The sequence below is a fragment of the Thermobia domestica genome, chromosome 3 (assembly GCF_964235325.1).
Source record: "Thermobia domestica chromosome 3, izTheDome1.hap1.1, whole genome shotgun sequence".
NCBI classification, from domain to species: domain Eukaryota; kingdom Metazoa; phylum Arthropoda; class Insecta; order Zygentoma; family Lepismatidae; genus Thermobia; species Thermobia domestica.
Genome location: NC_137456.1, coordinates 282,386,041 through 282,406,739, shown reverse-complemented (window position 1 = coordinate 282,406,739; position 20,699 = coordinate 282,386,041). Strand labels below are relative to the sequence as shown.

General features: G+C 35.5%; 1 protein-coding gene across 3 annotated transcripts in view; it reads left to right on the top strand.

The window, feature by feature from the left end:
- The window catches only part of LOC145681096 (protein kinase C-binding protein NELL1-like), a 434,908-nt gene that overhangs the window by 380,688 nt on the left and 33,521 nt on the right, over nt 1-20,699 (top strand). For all 3 annotated transcript variants that reach the window (XM_081752492.1, XM_081752491.1, XM_081752493.1), the window contains exon 6: nt 10,890-11,018. In XM_081752492.1, coding sequence (XP_081608618.1) covers nt 10,890-11,018 — 129 coding nt within the window. The remainder of the gene's footprint in view (nt 1-10,889; nt 11,019-20,699) is intronic.

Sequence of the window (20,699 nt, the reverse complement as noted above, 5' to 3'; positions counted from 1 at the left end):
AAGGAACGGATGATCTCATTATAGTCCATAGAATACATTATTTTCGGAGTTCCTTATCCGGGACTCTCTCAAACATTTGGCCCTACGCAGTTGCTTAAGCTGAAATTTGCTGCTGATCTGGTGTGCCAGTGAGTCGGATTCTAACAAAAAGGGTATCATTGAAATTTTAGAAGGCCGAGAGGAAATTAATTGAAACTAATGAGACCTTTAAAAATGTATAAATAGCATCCAACACATTATAATCAATCTTCGAAGAACAACATATTTTAATCAAGACCAATCCTAAGGTTGGAGAGATGGTACTAAAGCTCGTAATCATTTAATCAGTTCAAAGTAGTTAATGCTTTTTCAAGGGAGAACTTGTCTGGTAGGGAGTAGCATCATGGATCAAGAGGAGAAGAGTATTCTTGTTTTATCGATAACAATAAACTAACATTCTGTACGAATTGTTACAATAAAAGATGTTTACATTCAACACATCCAGCAGTGACGGTATAATTAATCAAATATATTTTTATTAGCTTATTTCAAAATTTCTCCCTCCCCCCCCAAAAAAAATAATTACGATTCCATAAGGATTTACTTTTTTAAAAAATGCAAATAAGAAAAGATAATGTTTTGTAAAAATATTATCTATTAGTTCAATTTCATGTTAAAATGGACTATTTTCTGTTAGAACTTTTTCCAAAGTACAAATTGCTTATTCTTAAGCAGAAAATAACTTTTCTGGCAGAGTTGGAAAATAGTGACTGCAAAAAGTGGTGTGACATACCTCGGATTTTAGAAAATGATCGGATAATTTGCTAACATGCTTCTAAAACATTTAACTTCATAATGACATGTAAATTCGTAGTGTCTTTTTAAAAAAATTGCACTGCACTCTTGTAGTACTATAAAAGGTATCGCACGGTTCCTTGTAAGTTCAGTAAAAGTCTTCCCTTTGCCATTTTGCAAAGAGATAGGGCAAAAAATGCCACTTTCTTTTACCAAAAATGATACAACTGATTTTAAAATAGAATGAAGAAGATAATATTATATTTGGTCTAGGAATTAATTCGTGCGGGTGGACAAGAGATGGCGCAACGAACGGAGCGTCCCACAGTTCTGTGTATCCACACATGTGTTGCAAACCCCTGTCATCGCGTATCGTTCGTAGTATAGGGCAGTGGATTAAAGCGTCAACAACACCAGTTTGTAGTTAAGTGAACATGGCGCAATTTGTGCCTGATAAAGTGTTTTTGCGGGGTGTCCTGCTGCATTACTTTAACATGCAGAAAAGTGCGACTGAAAGTCATCGTATTTTGGTGGAAGTGTATGGTGACCATGCTCTAGCTGAGCGAACGTGTCAGAAGTGGTTTGCACGGTTTAGAAGTGGTGATTTCGGCTTGGCAGACCAAGAGCGAGCTGGACAGCCAAAAAAATTTCAAGACGAAGAATTGACAGCATTGCTCGAGCAGGATTCGTGTCAAACGCAGGAACAACTTGCAGCAGCATTAGGCGTTGATCAAACAACAGTCTCCAAACGCTTGAAAGCCATGGGAATGATTCAAAAGATGTCACATTGGGTTCCACATGAATTGAAAGACAGAGACGTTGAAAGACGAAAAACCATTTGCGAATTGCTGCTTCAACGACAGAGCAGAAAGGGGTTTCTGCATCGAATTATTACGGGTGATGAGAAGTGGATCCATTACGAGAACCCTAAACGAAAAAAGGCCTGGGTGAAACCAGGTGAACCAGGTCCATCACAACCAAAACGAGATATTCACTGTGCAAAGGTTATGCTGTGCATATGGTGGGATATGAAAGGTGTGGTGTACTATGAGCTGCTGCAACCGGGTGAAACTATGAATGGAGAACGTTATCGACGACAATTAATGCGTTTGAAGCAAGCTCTGGCCAGAACACGACCAGAATGGGAGAACAGACATGATAAACTTATTGTTCAACATGATAACGCTCGCCCAGATGTCGCAAAACCGGTCAAAACCTATTTAGAAAATGTCGGATGGGAAGTTTTACCCCACCCGCCGTATTCACCAGACGTTGCTCCTTCGGACTACTACTTGTTCGATTGCATGAACAACGATTTGATTGGACAGCGGTTTACTTCTTCAGAAGATATCGAAACATGGGTCTCTGACTGGATCGCTTCCAAGGATGAGGACTTCTTTCGCCACGGAATCCGTACATTGCCTGACAGATGGGCGAAAGTGGTGGCTAGCGATGGACAATATTTTTCTTAAGGTATATATGTATTTTGTGTTTGTACTACAGCTTCAATGTGTGCGTACCAACCGCACGAATTAATTCCTAGACCAAATAATTTCGACAAATTAGAGGTCTAACATTACGTTTATGTACTATTATTTTAGTGCTTCTGCTTAATAATATTTTAAAACTTGTGGGAAAAAACACTTAAAGACTTCTTAAGTTTTGTGAAACAAGCACCTCAATTTTCAGATCATCTCAGACATTTTATCAGAAAGAGTTTTATAAAAATTAATAATTTAAAAACTATATTTAATTAATACAATTATTTATTTATTGTAGTACAGATTCAGTATACTTAATTAAAAATAACTTATTTCAAGTTATATTAGAAAACAAAATAATTTTGATACTCCATGACATTACGATCATGATCTTTAACATTCTACCAAAAGAACTGTAGGCTCTATAGCAAGTCTTAATTAAAACAGTGTGTTTCGTTTTGCCCTGTGGAACTGCATTAGATTTCCAAACCATTGGTATACGAAAGTAATAGACGAATAGGAGCGAATTGGGACCCATTCTTTGGACGATGAATTCATATTAGACAGTCATTTTCCATTATCCCTTACCGTTTTCGCCCTGACACCTGTCGACAGATAGACATAGTCGTTCTGTTAAATTTCCACATTTACGCATAATTTGGAAGTCTAAAACGATATTAATTCAATTATTTATTTTACTGATATGTGTTTATTCTACCCTATAAAGAATGACTTAACTACTAAGAAAATATGGAAAACAATCTAGTTATTAAACTCAAAGATACTATGATTGTCTTGAACAATTACCAAAAAATCTTTATCGAGGCACGGTGGCTCAGTGATAGGGACTTCGTTACGAGCAGTTGAATGGAATGGACATGCAGAAGTAGAGCTCCGGCTGCCAGTGCTAAAAAAATTTATTTACGAAAGTATGATAGCTAGTCTGCTCAAGCATTGTGATTAAGTTTGAGAAATATTCTGATGAAGTTTCGACACAAGCTATGCTGAATTATCGGAAAATTCAGTCAAATTTGTGTTTAACAAAACCATGCGCAATACAGTAAAGAACCCTCTTCATCCGACCTATATTCCTGGTTATGTATACATTTTGAAAATATATTCCAAGATATTCAGGCATTACAATTACGCAATGAGGACTATAGCATGTACATTAAATTCAAAAATAGTGCATCACATAAACAATTTCTTGAACACGTACCGGACAAACTGCTGTTTCCATCAGTGACGTCTACATCATGGATGCTAAAGTGCATATTGCCCGTATGAAGATATTTGAGCTCCCTTTTGAATATCCAAATGACAAAGTTTCTCAAGTGTTGAGTGACTATGGTGACGTACTCAAAATTGATCATAAAGTCTAAATACTAGTTTTCCTACGCATATATATATATATATATATATATATATATATATATATATATATATATATATATATCTTATATATAAAAGAGAACGCACAAATCCTTTGTTCCCTCATCACGCTAATACGGCTGAACCAATTTCTTTCATTTTTGGGGGGTTATTAGGATTTGGACCCTAGATGGTTTTTATCATATCACTTTAATTTTTAATTACCAGTGTCTTGAGATAATTGACCATTCAAGTGTCCATAACGTACAAATCCTTTGTTAGTTCATCATAGGTAAAAATAAACGTATTTATATGCAACCCGCATGACCGTGTCACTCGGCGGGTTAACATAAATGACAGGCGATATAATGTTAACATTTACTGCAATCTACTATGGTTTTTATCATATCACTTGAAAGCGAAAAAGTAAAAATTATCTAAGTAACAAAGTTTATTGCGTTCCGGGGTGACCGCAACGAAGCGGGGCGGGTTAACATAAATGACAGGCGATATAATGTTAACATTTACTGCAATCATCTATGGTTTTTATCATATCACTTGAAAGCGAAAAAGTAAAAATTATCTAAGTAACAAAGTTTATTGCGTTCCGGGGTGACCGCAGCGAAGCGGGGTGAACGCTGCTAGTATATATATATATATATATATATATATATATATATATATATATATATATATACAGATCTGTAGGAAAACTAGTACAGATGGTGATCAGAAAAATGGAAACACCTGAACGAAATTGCAACTTACCAGATTAATATGGTGTCGGACCACCTTTCACCTTCAGAACAGCCTTGATGCGACGTGGGGTGGAGGCATAGAGGTCGTGAATGGTAGCAAGTGGAATTTTACACCATTCCTTGTGCAGGGCATCGGCCAGTTCTGTGAGAGAGGATGGAGGTGGAAATCGTCGCCGGAGTCGTGTTTCCAAGACGGACCACAGATGTTCAATTATGTTGAGATCTGGGGATTGGGCGGGCCAGGGGAGGTGTTGAACTTCATCCCGATGTTCCTCAAACCACGTTGCAACAACGCCAGCTGTGTGAATGGGTGCATTATCTTCCTGGAAGATGGCGTCATTGTCCGGGAACAACATCCGGACCATAGAATGCAAGTGGTCTCCTAAAATTGCGACATAATCGTTGGCAGTGATTCGTTCGCTAAGTGTGACCACAGGACCCAATGAAAACCATGATATTGCGGCCCACAGCATAACCGAGCCGCCGCCATGTTTCACAGTTGGGCGGAGACACTGCAGATCATAAGCTTCTTTAGGCGTTCTCCACACATGAACAAGGCCCGTGGTTGGGAATAGGGTGAAGGATGACTCATCCGACCATATCACACGTTTCCAGTCCTCAACGGTCCAAGTTGCATGGTCGCGGCACCATTTGCGGCGTGCGAAAGCGTTATGGTCCCTGATGAGCGGTTTGGCCCGTGCAACACGACCCCGTAAGTTCATGTCATGTAATTCGCGGCGGACTGTGATTGTCGAAACAGGGTGGGGGAGGTGTTTATTGAGTTCCTCCGTCACTTGCTCCGCAGTAGCACGACGGTTCTGCGTGACAATGCTCTTTAATATCCGGCGTGACCTGTCACTCATGATTTTCTTCCGCCCATTGTTCCGCTTCTCCGATGTGGTTCTCCCGTGTGTTGTGTAGGCCGTCATCACCTTCGACACTGTCCCACGCGACACACCTAACACAGTAGCCACTGCCGTCACACTCACTCCACATAACCGCCTACCAACAATTTGCCCTCTTTGAAAATCTGAAAGGTCTCCCATTTTACACTACCTTCGTCTGCTGCAGCCACCTGGACACTGCTGTTCCACTGCGCCTGACGTAGTATGGAGACCGAACTAACACACCACCACCAGCGGTCCGGCGCTGCGGGCGCCACGACACCACTGCCAACCCATTCATCTGACGTGTTGCCAACTACAGGTGTTTCCAATTTTCTGATCACCATCTGTATATATATAATGACAACCGAGTGTTTTCCATAACCTTGAAAAAATTCCCACTAATTCTTGATAATGTAAAATGCAGTGTATGTTACTGAGGACAACTTCAAACTTGCCATATTTGCGGCTCCTTGAAACGTATTATATCTATGTGTCCGAAGCGCAGGCCCCCAGCTCATCTTATAACCCTGGATATCAAACCAGCAGTGATCTTCGTAAAGTGTCCACCTTACCTGAACCAATTTCGGAGCCTTCCCGAAATGTCATTTCCCCTTATACTAGTGTAGCTGATAAGAGAGATTCCGTCCAGAATCTCCCGTCCTCACTGCCAAAGAATTTCCACTGCAAATACTGAAACCTCAAACTATTGTTAGCGTGTTTAAACCGCCAATCCTACTTACGAATACAAATGAAGAAAAGAAACAGATTGTTCATAACACCACCAAGGACGACCGTACTCACGTCTTCCGTGATAGAAGCCTATTCCCTGCCTCTGAAGTGTTTCCAGATCAGACGACCATGGCATTGACAGATATGCATGTTGTTAACACGGATATGTTACCTCGTTCTCCCGCCTGTTCATCTTTACGTGAATCCGTTAATGCCTCACATAGTATTTCTCCATTATTATATGTAAAGCGAGTTAAAAAAAACGAAAAACAAAAGAACGTGGTTCTCCAGGTGACATTCAAGACATTGACTGTGAGAAAATGGTGTAAGCTAGTTGTATTTTAAACAGCAACTACCTTAAACAGCAAGAAGACACCTTGGGTGTTTGTGTTTATAACATGCTCCAGCTGCTTGCTGTGCGTTGGCAAACTAATGTATTATTATTATTATTATTATTATTATTATTATTATTATTATTATTATTATTATTATTATTATTATTATTATTATTATTATTATTATTATTATTATTAATATACACGGTCCCTTTCCTTTTAATCAACAGTATATCTTTCCTTTATAAATGAGAGAATGAAAATTAAAGAAGTAGGAATTTAAAAGAGATAGAGCAGGGTTCGAATATCGAAAAGAGTACGAAAGAAACCTGGATAATTTTTGAGAAGATACAAAAAGCTATGATTCGTTCCGTCGTAACAGTTTGATGCATCGATAATATAAATAGTCCCTTCTATTTGCCTAGATTTTACTCAGCAATGAGTTACGAATAGTTTTGTCTCTAGTAGGGAATGTTTTAAGAAAGGGTAACTCGGTAAATATTACAAACAGATTGTAATATAATAGATACCGTAATATAATGAAAATCTTTAATTAAATGTTAGAAAACAGATCTTCGGGAATTTTCATTATACTATTCATTTTAAATTCCCTTTTTTAATATTTAGCTTCCAACATGAAAGTGCCAAAGGGTAGGCGTAACAGTGCTTAGAAATCACTAGAATGCAGTTCCGATGCAGTTGATATAGTTTATCGTGATTTGATCACCTCTTTGCTTGTCTGATGGCTAGCGCGTGTGTTTTTTTAGGTTCGGATTCAGGGGTGTAGCCACGGGGGGGGCATCGGGGCCAGGCCCCCCAAATGATTTCCTGGCCTCCCTAATGACCACATGTTAAAACATCATTGTGAGATTACCTCGCTTCAGTCATTTAAAAATAACAAACTTTACATATAAATAATAATTTACGGTAAAATAGTATGGAAAAATAGTATTTTACCATACCGATCACACAATAGTATGGTATATCTTCCTTATAGCGATCCGAAAATAGTATGGTACACTTTTTGTGACAGCAGATTACACAATTTACGGTGATTTGTATTTGACAGTTTCAAAACAAACGTTTTGACAAGGTACTATAAATTCTACCATAAAACAGTGGTATTAAACTAAATTGTAAGTACATTGTATTGTTTATATGCTGTAATTAGTGTTTCAAGAAAACTTTTTTTAATCAGATGTATGATTTGGTGAAACACAACGTTTTTATTCAGTTTTTCAGTTTGGATTTCATTCGGTTTTGTAAATGCTATTTCGTGTAAAACAGGAAGTGAGATATAGCTGTTAATAAAATAATTATGTCTTTTTAGTCACGAATAATAAATAAACATTTTTGTCAGAAAATCTTAAATAAATTAAGTGCAATTTCAAAGAAAACCAGTTTATGTATAAAAGTAACCAAGAAAGTTCTGTCGCTTTTTGTGGAGGTCTGCGATAATTGGCCCTCACACCGTGAGTTGAATGTGAATGGAGATAAGGCGAAAGTCAGTTCTTCGTGTTTATATATCCAACATACTACCTAGTTGTGGCAGTTCAGTTACACCGTGAACTTGCGTATGAACAGAGTAAACATGGAACCACCATAGAGCGTCATAGGGCGTGTATGCTGTACGACTTCAAACTGGGGCCAAACGCCCAGCAGTGTGGCGGAAGATATGCCAGGTCTTTGGTGAGGATGCCGCGGCTGAGCGGACAGTGCAGCGGTGGTTAACAAGTTTAAGGACGGTGACGAGACACTCGAAGACACACCGCGTGCCTGAAGACCAAGATATGTACAAAATGTAAATCTTCAGACAACAATTGACCCGAACAGTTGTCAGACATGTGAGGAACTGCCCTACCTTCATGCCGTAAACGTCGCAAAACACCTAGTGGCCACTTGCGGTAAATGTCGATCGTCGCTATAGCGACACGTCCAAGAATTGCAGCTAGTGTCCCACTGGCGGCAGGGTTTCGTCGAGTCAAAACATATATCTCTAGTGGGTGTGTTGAAGTTACCACCACGTAGCAGCGAGAACTTCGTTTTGGTCCGCGCTCCTTATATTCTTCGCGGAGAATCGCGAAGAGACAACACGAACTATCGCCAGTCATGTGCATGTGGCTATTATTATATATTATTTTTTCCTGACGAATTGTTTCTAAAGTAAGCTCCGAGGGTCAAGAATAACCTCTGCCTCAACATCATGAAGTGAAAAATCTTGAGATAAGTGCGATAATTGCATGAATTTAGATGACAACTGTCGGCGATCATTAGAAAGTGAGTATCCGAGAACTATGAAATAAAGTAAATAGACACGCGTCATTTTGTTACAAAATTACATGGCAAACACATTTTATATAATTCCAAACAGTTATCGTCGAATATACACGGTTAAAGCAGCACTCTGATTAACCAAATTAAAAAGATCTTAACGATTTATCCCTTTACAAGCGACGTTTCCTTCATCGCCTTCGTAACGAAGTAGGAAGAACACTGGCCTAGTAATCATAAGGTTGGTGGTTCGAGTCCCCTTCGGGGTAATTTTTTGATGCTTTTTTAGTGTTTTTGACTCACCTTAATGTAAAGAAATCACACATACAGCCGATTTAACATATTTTGGGGGAGTAATTTTATGGTTCATTGGCTTTTTATCGCGTCTCTACCGCTAGTGGTATAATTTTCAAAACGGAAGAGAGGCCACCGGGGATCGTCGCTGCGGCGCCACCAATGTTTGGCGAGATGTCGCTAATTGCCTATTTGTGGTCCACCGACGCTTACGCCATGGGGACAATTCTGTGTGAGTGGCGAAACCATTCAGCAGCACCTTCATCAACTGTGGAAACACTAGAAGTTGGATCGATGGGTCCCACATAACTTGACTCCGGGTGAAAAGGCAACGCAAGCAGACACCTGTATTTCTTTGCTGTCTCGTCTGGGGAAGGAGCCATTTCTGGACAGGGTGACGGCATGTGATGAGAAGTGAGTCCTGTATGAAGTTCCACGGCGCCGTCATAATTGGTTAGCATCCCATGTACTAAGCATCCCAAGACAGCCGAAACCAGCACTGCACCAGAAGAAAGTCCTGTGTGTTGATGAACTGCTCACGGCATCGTGCATCGGGAACTGCTACCAGCTGGTCATAGTATCAATGCAACTGTGTACTGTCAGCAGTTGAGCCGTGTTCAAGAAAAACTCAAAACTCTGGAGCCTGCACTTCTGAATCTCAAAGGGGTCCTTATGTTACAGGATAACGCTAAGCCCCACGTGACTAAGATGACCCGGGACACCATTTTACGCCTTGAATAGGAAACACTACTGCATCCGCCATACTCCCTGGACATTGCACCGTCCGATTATCATCTGTTTTCTTCCTTGGACAATGACCTTAAAGAATGCCAGCTCAAGTCCCTAGTAGAGGTGCAAAATGCACTTGATACCTTCTTCGTTTCACGGCCCACCACGTTCTACCGCGATGGAATCCATGGCTTTCCAGAACGTTTGCAGAAGCTTGTCTATCTATTCTTGATCTTCCAGATACGTGTTAGGTGACATATGAATGTTCGGAGGTGGTGGGTGAGAAAGCGATAGAATTGTCTTGGTTACCTTTATAGATAGGTTCTGTGTATTGAAATAGTTATGCACAAAGTTATAATGTTTGGTCCGGGACATTAGTTCCTGGTTAAACATAAAAAACTACCTGTAATATAATTTATGAAAAAATTAATAATAATAATAATAATAATAATAATAATAATAATAATAATAATAATAATAATAATAATAATAATAATAATATGATGATGATGATGATGATGATGATGAAGAAGAAGAAGAAGAAGAAGCTAAAAACAATGTTTTTAGTTTTCCGGAAGGAAACCAAAATTTTCCAGTTTTTTTCAGGGTTCAAAAACACTAGCTGCAACACATGTTTTTTGGTAGATTGTAGCTGCCCCCCCATTCAAAAACGACGGCCCCCTCCTACAGAAACCTGCTGGCTACACCCCTGTTCGGATTCCACCTTAAACGATAGGATCACGTCTCATATTAGGGTCCCATGCCAAAACGGACCAATTACATTTTTGACGAAATTGAGATAGGGGAATAATTGTATTAAAAATTGATAACTTTTATCACTAGTCACAACTTACTTCATCTAAAGAAGCTACAAACTTCGTTCATACTCGCATAATAAAACTCTCAATTCACTCACTCTATCTCAATTTCGTCACAAATTTAGTTAATCCATTTTGAAATGGGACCACTCATAGCCTTGGTGACGAAAAGTAACACTAAATCTCAAACAATAACAGCTGCATTAAGTAATTGTTGAGCGGTCAAATTTTGCAGTGATAAATAGTATCTTAAAAACACTGCCATTTTTATAGTACTTTCACATATAAATGCTACACCGCTACGAAGCTCAAATTTTGTCGTTGTCCTTCGTTCGTTATTTTAAAAACTGCGGAAGAAAGCTTCTAAGTTCACGGACCTTCTCTTAACACACCTATTAAACTTTCGATCACATTTCTAGTTATGATTGTTTTTCTTCCGCAGCTGGTGGTGGCGGAAGCGAGAATTAGTCGTGTGGAAGAATGTGATTGTCAGAAGTCTTGCCGTATCAATGGTTCAGTGCATGCTGATGGTGCTACGTGGCAAAAAGGCTGTGACATCTGCGCGTGTGTGGTAAGTATGAGACAATGTTGTGTACCTGTGAACATAGTTATTTGTGTGTTGTTCTGATGGCACAAAATATGTCGTTATTAATTCAATTAGTGAGAGGAAAAAGGATAACATTCCAAACTAAGGGTTCCGCATAAGTAATTTCTGTATAACTAAATATCCAATCTCTACGTTTCTGATATTTTGGTAAACAGAAGATCTTAACATCCGCTATAAATGTTTCATACTAACATTTCCGTATAAGCAATGGCATTTTGTAACACACATATATAATTAAATATTGCGGTCCCAGTTCGATTAAAATTACCGGTACTTTAATAATCACCAAAACTTATCACAATAGTTATTCCAATAAATTAAACTATTTTTGTTACTTTTAAACTTTGTTTCCTTAATACTTATCATTCATTCTGCAGAAATTAAAAATACACTTCAATCACTTATGGCTTCCTCACTTATTATATCTTTAACAGCATAAACACAAAACAAGTTTAAACAAGTCGGGCCAACAAGATTTGTTATCATAAGGTACCGGACTAGTATCCTTGTTGTCCCATAACTAAATACACATAAACGTCATTGTTGTAATTTCCGGTAAGCGGTTCTGTTTTTCGTTTTCCAAAAGTAAGGTTTGTATAATGTTCTTCTTTTTCCACTCATTGTTACTTATGAGTTCTTCACTTTCGTAAATTAAAGAATAGTATACATGTGTCCAATGAGCTCAATGGTTATCCAGTGGTTGAAATAATTTCTACCATCTTTAGTTAATAGTCAGCGAAACTTTGGAGACAATGAAACAAATACTGTCATGGTTGAGACAGCTTGTGATATATAAAGAATGCTTCTCATGCTGTTCTTAGCCTTACATATCAATCAGCTGCCTCTAATACGAGTAATAAGATGCTATGTTGCGTGTAACTTAAGAAAGTCACATACATCGTGTATAGTGCTTCTTGAAGACGAACGAATAACTAAACTTCACTACAAAAAGAACAGTTTAAAAACTGTAATTTATCTTTTGTCGTTTGTACAGTGAATTACTAGGTCTAAACGTATTTAGTGAGTTTCGAAAAATTCTTCATTTAGTATGAAATACTGCCTTCTTTTAGTTTCAAGTTTCCATGAAACTTACTTTCCCATAAAATAAGCAATTCATGCTTTGATATATGTTCATGTTCATTTATTGAATCTAGGAAAAATGAAGCAGTGCTATAAAATGAAAATGATTATTCAATTCTTGATTTCGATGTGTATGTCCTTTTTTTTTTTTTTTTTTTTTTTTTGCCAAACGACAATTTTTCAATTGAAGAGTTATGACAATAACATACTAACTTTATTTTTTTTCGGTTTTCGTGTTTTTGAAGTATGGTTTAATTCCTGAAGCATAGCAAACAGTAAAAATACAAGATAGCAACCTGATAGCTCTGTCGATATTCAAAGAAGAAAAATATTCTCACAATGGGAATAACTGGATAAGCATAAACGATAATGCTCTTTACTCTATATATTTTGTGACATGGAGCATAGTAGGCTCTTTCCATCAACCTTATAATTATTAATATTTATTTATTTTTGTTTCTCTGTCCCACGAATGTGCTTTTTAGGTTAAAGAACAAGAACTGTTAATATTTAATACACTCATAATACAATCTAACAAGAATTTTAAATGTGACACAAATTAGAATATTGTTAACAAATAAAAAAAAGTATCAAACAGTGTAGTTCTCAGACGATTGATTGGCAAGAAAATCAAATAAGTATCTACTTTACAAATATGAGAATCATATCAAATGACAAGTTACACCTTACTCTGTTTTATTTTTCACCTCACTCTGGACAAGCACATATGTGAAAACTTACCTACATGATATATAGACACTCAATTTTGTTTGCTGCATGGGTTTCCTTGGGGTTTTCCCGTTTCCTCCCACTTTTTCATTCCACTTTCATTCATTACTCATCATCACCGTCTCCTTTAGCCTAATCGGCATAACCGTAGGACATAAAACTCAAAGATTTCATTTCATTTTTTTCAATTTTGTTTGCACTCTACTCACACTTTCTGCTTTCACAGAGAAAATTGGTATTAAGACCTCTTTCTCTTAAATATATATATATATATATATATATATATATATATATATATATATATATATATTACTTCTAGAATGCACACTAAGAAAAATAAAACAGTTCGATGCAACATTAATCTAATTCTATTTAACCATGACTGTTCCTAATCGGCGAAAATAAGATAGCTCAAAATTGTTGGAAATATGTCACTATAGTTCTAAGTTAACCTGTCAACATTAACTACGAAATACATAAGGCACGTGTTCATTCACGGCTGTTCAATGCTTCCTATCTTGAATTAGCAGAGTACCCCTGGTGTTATAGAACACGCCTACCGGTACCAACATAATGTTCTAGTCATGATTAGGAAAAACAGTTTCTTACCTTGTTCATACTGCAAGTATTGGTTTTGTGAATTTTATCTACATAAATACCTCCACTGCCAATAGCAGTATTGTCTTCTATAAAAACTGCTTCAATGTAGTTGTTTCTAGCAATCTTCTATCTTCTTGAGAAGTTCATTCACATGTGACTTGTTTTAAACAGCTGTAGTTCTGTGCACAGGCTTCATTTGTATTTTCACGTACATTTCTTCTGCCCGATGCATCCTCTTGCAGCATAAGTCCACGTTTTATTAAACACAGACATTAATAGTTTTGAACTTCATAGATGCAAATGGCGCCTTTTGTTCAACTCTACGAGATAACACGAACGAGTTCGGGTCGTGTCGGAACCGAAGACTCCCGAAACTCACCGGAAACATACGAAAGCTTGTAAACACAAATAAACTGCTTATATAATGTGTAACAAAACAACTCTTTTAGTATATCAAATATGTAACACGAAAAACCTATAGTAAGAACTAGACAGATACAACGAACACTAACAAACATAGACTGTAATAAATTAAGACCGTTGAAACTTGATTGTTCCTAAGAAACTGCGAAAGAAATACAAATTTGTTCGGAATAAGTCGTATTAAAGTCATCACTTACAAGTAATCTAGGTTTGAACATGAACCCATTACTTATATTTAAAGAATGTATTTTTTGAGAGTAATAATTGTGGCTATATAATATTTTACAATTTTTATAAATAGTTGTAACACATAAAGTCAAAATTCCGAAACCAAGTAATATATAAATTGAATTCTAATATATCTCATTTCCGCTCAGTATTAACCGACGATTGGCCTTCTTAATTAAACACAACTCTTTATTGTGAGTTCCTTTACTTGACGATTCTCACATAAGAGACCTTAAATTAAAAGTCTAAACGATAGACAAGTTATATAACAATGAAATTCCAATGTAAAATTGATAGTAGACCAATGCTTATCCACTGGTTTCATCAACCTTCGTTAAACATACTTAACAATATTTAACTAACAATTTTGTAAGATTTTAAAGATTCATGGAAATAAATGAATGATTCTACTATGATCAGTGACAGCAAATGTTGATGAAAATGTCAATCTTTTAACAAAATATTAAATGTGACAACATAGTATGTTAACAGTCGTTGGTAAAGCTGGTAGATTTCGAGATATTCCTGTTTTCTTTAACTGTCTAGTACACAGTATGTCGGAAAAATAACGGAACTTTTTAAATTAAACAAAACGAATTAGATATTTTACCAACTGAAATTCTTTTTATTCAAAATACATCTCTTCCGCATCAATACATCTCTGGGCACGTTCAACCAATGCTGGCATAGGGTTTTTAATGCTCTTTTTCAGAATCTCCTCAATGACCCTCGTCACGGCAGACTGGGCATGTGTAACGTTGTCATAAAATGTTCCTTTCATGGCCTGTGCGGGTCGTACTTGAATTACCAAGTCTCATCACCAGTTACAATCGATTCCAGGAATGTTCTGTTCCGTATGGCTGTTTTAACCAGGTCCTTGCAATGTTCAACGCGACGAAGTTTTTGGTCATCAGTTAAGATGTGCGGAACAAATCGAGCACAGACTTCCCGTTCTTTAAATCCTCTGTCAAAATTTAGTGAATCATGTCTTTCGTCGTATTTAATTCCTCCGCCATCTATCTCACAGTTGAATTCGCATCGTGAGCAACCATTTCACAAAGTTGTTCCACCAACTCATCGTGATTTTTTATTTTCGGTCTGCCTGGCATTGAGTCGTCTTCAAAGGACTCACGACCATCCCGGAATCGCGTATACCACTCGAACACACGTGTACGAGATAGGCCCTTAACAACATACACTTGTTTCATAATTTCCAATGTTTGTATAAATGTTTTACCTAGCTTGACTCTTTGCTCCATCGTGTTTTTGTGACGAGGTGACACCAGATACTCAAATTTCTTGCTATAACTTGACACTCTGTTAATCGGTTCTCATAATTGTGGTCTCGTTTTGTTGTGCAGATATCCAGTTTTCCGACGATATGTTGCTTCAATAGATGGAGCTAGTGGTTATCTGTAAACAAAAATGTTCCGTTACTTTTCCGACATACTGTGTATCATCAATAATTCTTTCAAATCTCGTAATGTTTACAATTGTCACAATTCACTTTCGGGTCTTGAATGGGAAGGTAAATGTGATTAAATGAAAAACAAAAATATGTGCAAAAATATTTTGTTAAAATATTGTTTTGTATTTATCGACATTGTGTGGAAACAAGATGGTGTTAACAATGTATGTTCTGGATTGTTTTCTATTTATTAGATACCTATAAACGCATGTCAGTATGTTTTCTATGATCATTATAAATAACTGTAATACATACAGTCAACTACCATACCAAAATTCCGAGCTTGACTCCTTAACAATCATAAAACAATTTGTGTGAAACGTTTTTAAATAACTGAATATCTTTTTAAAAATAAATAACGTGTTTTATAATAGTTTTTATGCTAATTAACGAGTTTGTTGAATCATAAAAATAAATAATCAGATTCCACAAATTGGATTGGTCGCTATGAAATAATGATTACACTATAATGACTTTACTGTGATTAGGAAAACTATGTCTTAATTAATTTAATATTTCTAATAATAACATTAATAACCAATCCATAAATGTTACATATATATAATTTATATTATCCAGAAACATTAATCAGTTATTTAAACATTCTTCTAACAAAATTCTATTTACATTTCTTTCAATAAAATTGTTTCAAACAAATTTACTAACACCTAAAATAAAAATGGGGAATGATAAACTTTTTAAATAACTATATCTAGATAAATATTTCTGTTTTATGTATTCACTTAGTTTTGGATGATGTAAACAATTTCTCCAAAATTTTTACCTGCATTTTATAATATTTATTTATTTCCTTTTGATTACATCTTTCATGCATACTAAACTGCAACCCAATCATCAGGAGTCACATAACTCCAGTCTTCCTTCTGAAGAATAGCATTTACTTCTCTAATTACGCTTACTGTATTTCTAAATAAGGCAGTCAACGAATCCAACGCTTTTCTTAGGTATGAATTTTACTTTCATTGTTAGTCGCTTGCTGGACGAATATATTTCTTAAGCTTTTTAAGCTTTCGTAGAAGTCCAGAGCAAGCATGATAACATTTTATTGGTTCGTGTGAGATGAAATAAGCCTGATACCTTGGTGATTTCTTTATTCAGACAATTCAACATAAGATATATATGATAGATTATTTGCTTTCTCGTAGGCAGCAAAACCCAATGTGCTTTCTAAGTTAACCATTATGAGTGCACGTGCTTTTGCTTCAGCTGATATTCGTCAAATTCAATCCTTCACAACAAAGATCTGTTAAATGTAGTTCAGCTCTACAATAATTCATTATATTTTTGCCTCTCGTGAAACAGATATGTAGATATTGTAAATGTATATAATAAGATTTCTCCAAATTGAATAATTCTGTTATTAATTCGAGTTTCTTCTTCAAATTTTCAATCTAAAATCTACCAGTATAAGAACAATTCAGTTTGTAAATACGTGTTAAAGTTAATACTTTTAGCTGAATGTATTAATAGGATAGCATCATATTCATGTATAATGTATTTAATATATCACCTTTTACGTGCAGATCTAAAGTACTTTCACAATTACAAAGATCTAAGCAACAGCATGCTTGCGTTTTATTCGATTTGTTATATAATATATATTTTTACAATATTTTAGCTATATGAATACCAAATAGTAATAATGAATGTCACATTGCTCAATACCGCGATTGTAAGATATATTCGCATGTTTAGTTATAATATTTTCTTCCTTCTTTTGCAAATGATTTCAAATATGTTATTAATAAAACATACAGTTTTTCGTTTTTCTTAATAAAAAGTTTCTACTGCAAAGCACAGCAGCTTTTCTGGTAAAGATTGATACAAATTATTTGCTGTCACTTTTAAGATTAGTAATTTTAAATGTCTCCTCTTCCAGCAAAACTTTACGTTGCTTGAATGTAATGTAAGTCCGTGTAATTCATTCATTTAAATTTATTTCAAGCCAAATATACTAAGCATGGAATTATATAATATCATGCTGTAAAAATTTAATGTAAATTCTGGCATTTAAGAAATTAATTAAAATATTTACTGTTCTCAGTTCTTTTCTACATTTTATCTTTTAAAATCGGAATACATACATCAGAATACATACAATCGACTCGTGATTTTCTAAAAGAGTAATCACTTAACTAACATAAAGTTCTAAAATTACAAAAACACAGACAATTAATATAAACTACTTATTTCTATATTCTTACATTATTAACAATAGTAAACATTTACCCGGACATTTCATGTGATAAAATTATGGTCTCACAACTAAAAAAATTTCTTGAGGATAGCAGTGATCACAGTTTCCCTTCTTTTTAGTTTATTTTTATATAAATATATACAACTAAAGTATTATATGATCGAATAATCTCATAAAATGTTTGTTACACAGTTTTAGAATTTTAAAAAACAATTGGACTTCTAAAAGTTCGGAATTTTGGTGAAATACGCGTTTATGGTTGTCCGTAGTGAGTTCTCAATAATCTTTTATAAAGTTTTTTTTTTTTTTTTTTTTTTTTTACGTACAAGGTCTATCTGAAAAGTATCCGACCATTGTCCTGAAAAAGCAAAACACCCACCTGATGCTTTCGTCGCCCTAATCCCCTTCAAACTAGTTTCCTTCTGTTTCAATGCACTGAGTTTAATGGCCTTTACACTGATTGCCAGACTTGGAACCGTGCCCCGTGAAGTGTTGTCAGCACAGTCATCGCGTTACGCTAAATGTCCTTTCAGGTGTAAAAACGCGTCCCTTTCAGATGCTTTTATATTTTTGAGAACAGTCAAAAGTTGCACGAGGCTACATCCAGAGAGTAGGTAGTTTAATGAACCATCAGAATGTTGCGATGTGCTGAAGAAGATAATCATGTGAGTCATATGAACAGATCATTATTCTGGTACCCTTTCAAGGTCTTTGAGCTACAAAGGTCTGGAATTTTCGACTAAGAACGTCAGGTATACAACGGAAAAGTCCAAACAGAAATCCTTTGTAATTGGACGTCCTTTCTTTACGTACTCATGATGATGCACAATCCCACAGCAATCGAAGATCACAATCAACACTGCATTGATTTTGCTACGCATCTGGCGAACCATTTCGCGGGGAGGTTAGATGTTTCCACGAACTCTGTTGCACCTTCAATTTTGAGTCGTAACCATACACTCAAGTCTTCATCATTTTAGACCCGTGCCGAGACCACACAACAGCACCCCCTACATAACTACTTCTCTACGATAGCAAACACAAGTGAAAATAACGCTACCGACAAGCTAAACACATCATAGATCCCCTTCAACCCGTGCCCTATAGTTTTCTCGGAAACAAAGATCAAGTACTTTTTACACAGGCCTTTTATGTTTTATTTATTGAAGTTATCTTAGATGCTTATGTAATCTAACTTTCTACTCTTTCTTGTATGCTATTATTGAATTAGTTTGTTCATCTCTCTTATATGACTGTGTCGTATCACATAAACACTGCTCATTCATATTAATCGCACTGACTTTTATTCACTCTCACTTATAAGTTAAATTCACTTTTGTTTCAATTTAGGAATACTTTATTGGACATCGTATTTGATTGTTTTCCAACAGTTTCTTTATGCTTTATTCCTTCTAAGGATATAAAAGCATCTTCATTAAATTCTGAAAGCAAGCACTAAGAGAAAGATTGTTATTTTCAGCATTTGTTTTCAGTTATGCTTCTTCCTATCTAACTCTCAATTTGTTTTAAAGCATTTTCCATAGCATTGTTTACTGTCTTTATTTATTTTATGTAATTTTGTTTAACAAGCATAAGAGACTAGATTTACCTTTAAGGAATACGGTATTTATGATAAAGAACGGTAGAGTGTAAAAGTATGATCACGATAACTTCTAATTGCGTTTATAATTGAGGCATACGAGTAACTGATTAAGAAAAAAAGAAGACGACGAAGTGATGAGTTCTCAATTAAATATCATAGAAAATACATAAATGTAAGCTACCATAGATTTAGTTTATGTAATTATTTCACTTCAGTGTTTTCTTTAGTAATAATGGGAAAAAATTACTTCAGAGAACATATTTTACTATTTGCGATTAATTCGTGTGATACTTTATTTTCATAGAGGACTATGTTACTAGAAAGATTTTCTTTTATAGGAATTTCTATTAAAATATAATAACTCAATAACAGTTTAGATTGCTAGCAGTGATAATAGTCACAATAGTAAACAAAAATTGGTTCATACTCTGATTGTAAAAACTATGGAACGTTTCTGATGATCACAGTCTTCATCATCAGTCATTTTTAAGTCTGAAATAAGGTTAAAAGTGATTAAAAAAAACATGGAAAATTTCGAACCAACCACACAACTTCACGTCACGAAACACTGTGAAATTTGGACAATGGTGAAATAAACCCGATATGGACCAATCTATTTACTACATTCTGCCACCATTTGGAAAGAAGCAAGAATAACAACAGTGAAACATGACTAGCTTTACAATAATCAATGATGATTTATTTCCCATAGTGTTCTCTGAAGTGAAATTGTGTAGTTGCTTCATATTAGGGATAGCCTTTTTCGAAAAATCTTTTTCTCGATTTTCGGAAATTTCATTTTTTTAAAAATATATTTCGTTATTCGTTTTTCGTCTTCTGTTTTTTGAAAAATATCGTTTTTTGTTTTCCAAGAAAAATTTCGTTTTTCAAAAAATTTTTCGTCTTCCGTTTTCCGAAAAAATCTTTTTCGAAAAATTTTTCGTTTTCCATTTTTCAAAACATTTTCGTTTTGTTTTTCGAAAAATTTCGTTTTTTGATTTTCGAAAAAAGTTCATTTTTCGCTTTTCGTTTTCGAAAAATTCATTTTTCGAAAAGGCATTTTTCGAAAAATTCATTTTTCGAAAAGGCATTTTTCGAAAAAATGTGGCCATCCCAACTTCGAATTATCTTTTTACTCCTATATTAAACCCTATAACTATTTTAACCTATTCCATATGCTTTTTATCGTTTTTTAAATCCTTTTTCAGACTTAAAAATTAACTTGTGATGAGAACCGTGAATGTCGAAAACGTTCTTTAGTTTTCATAATCAATGCAATGAGTATGAAAAATTTTC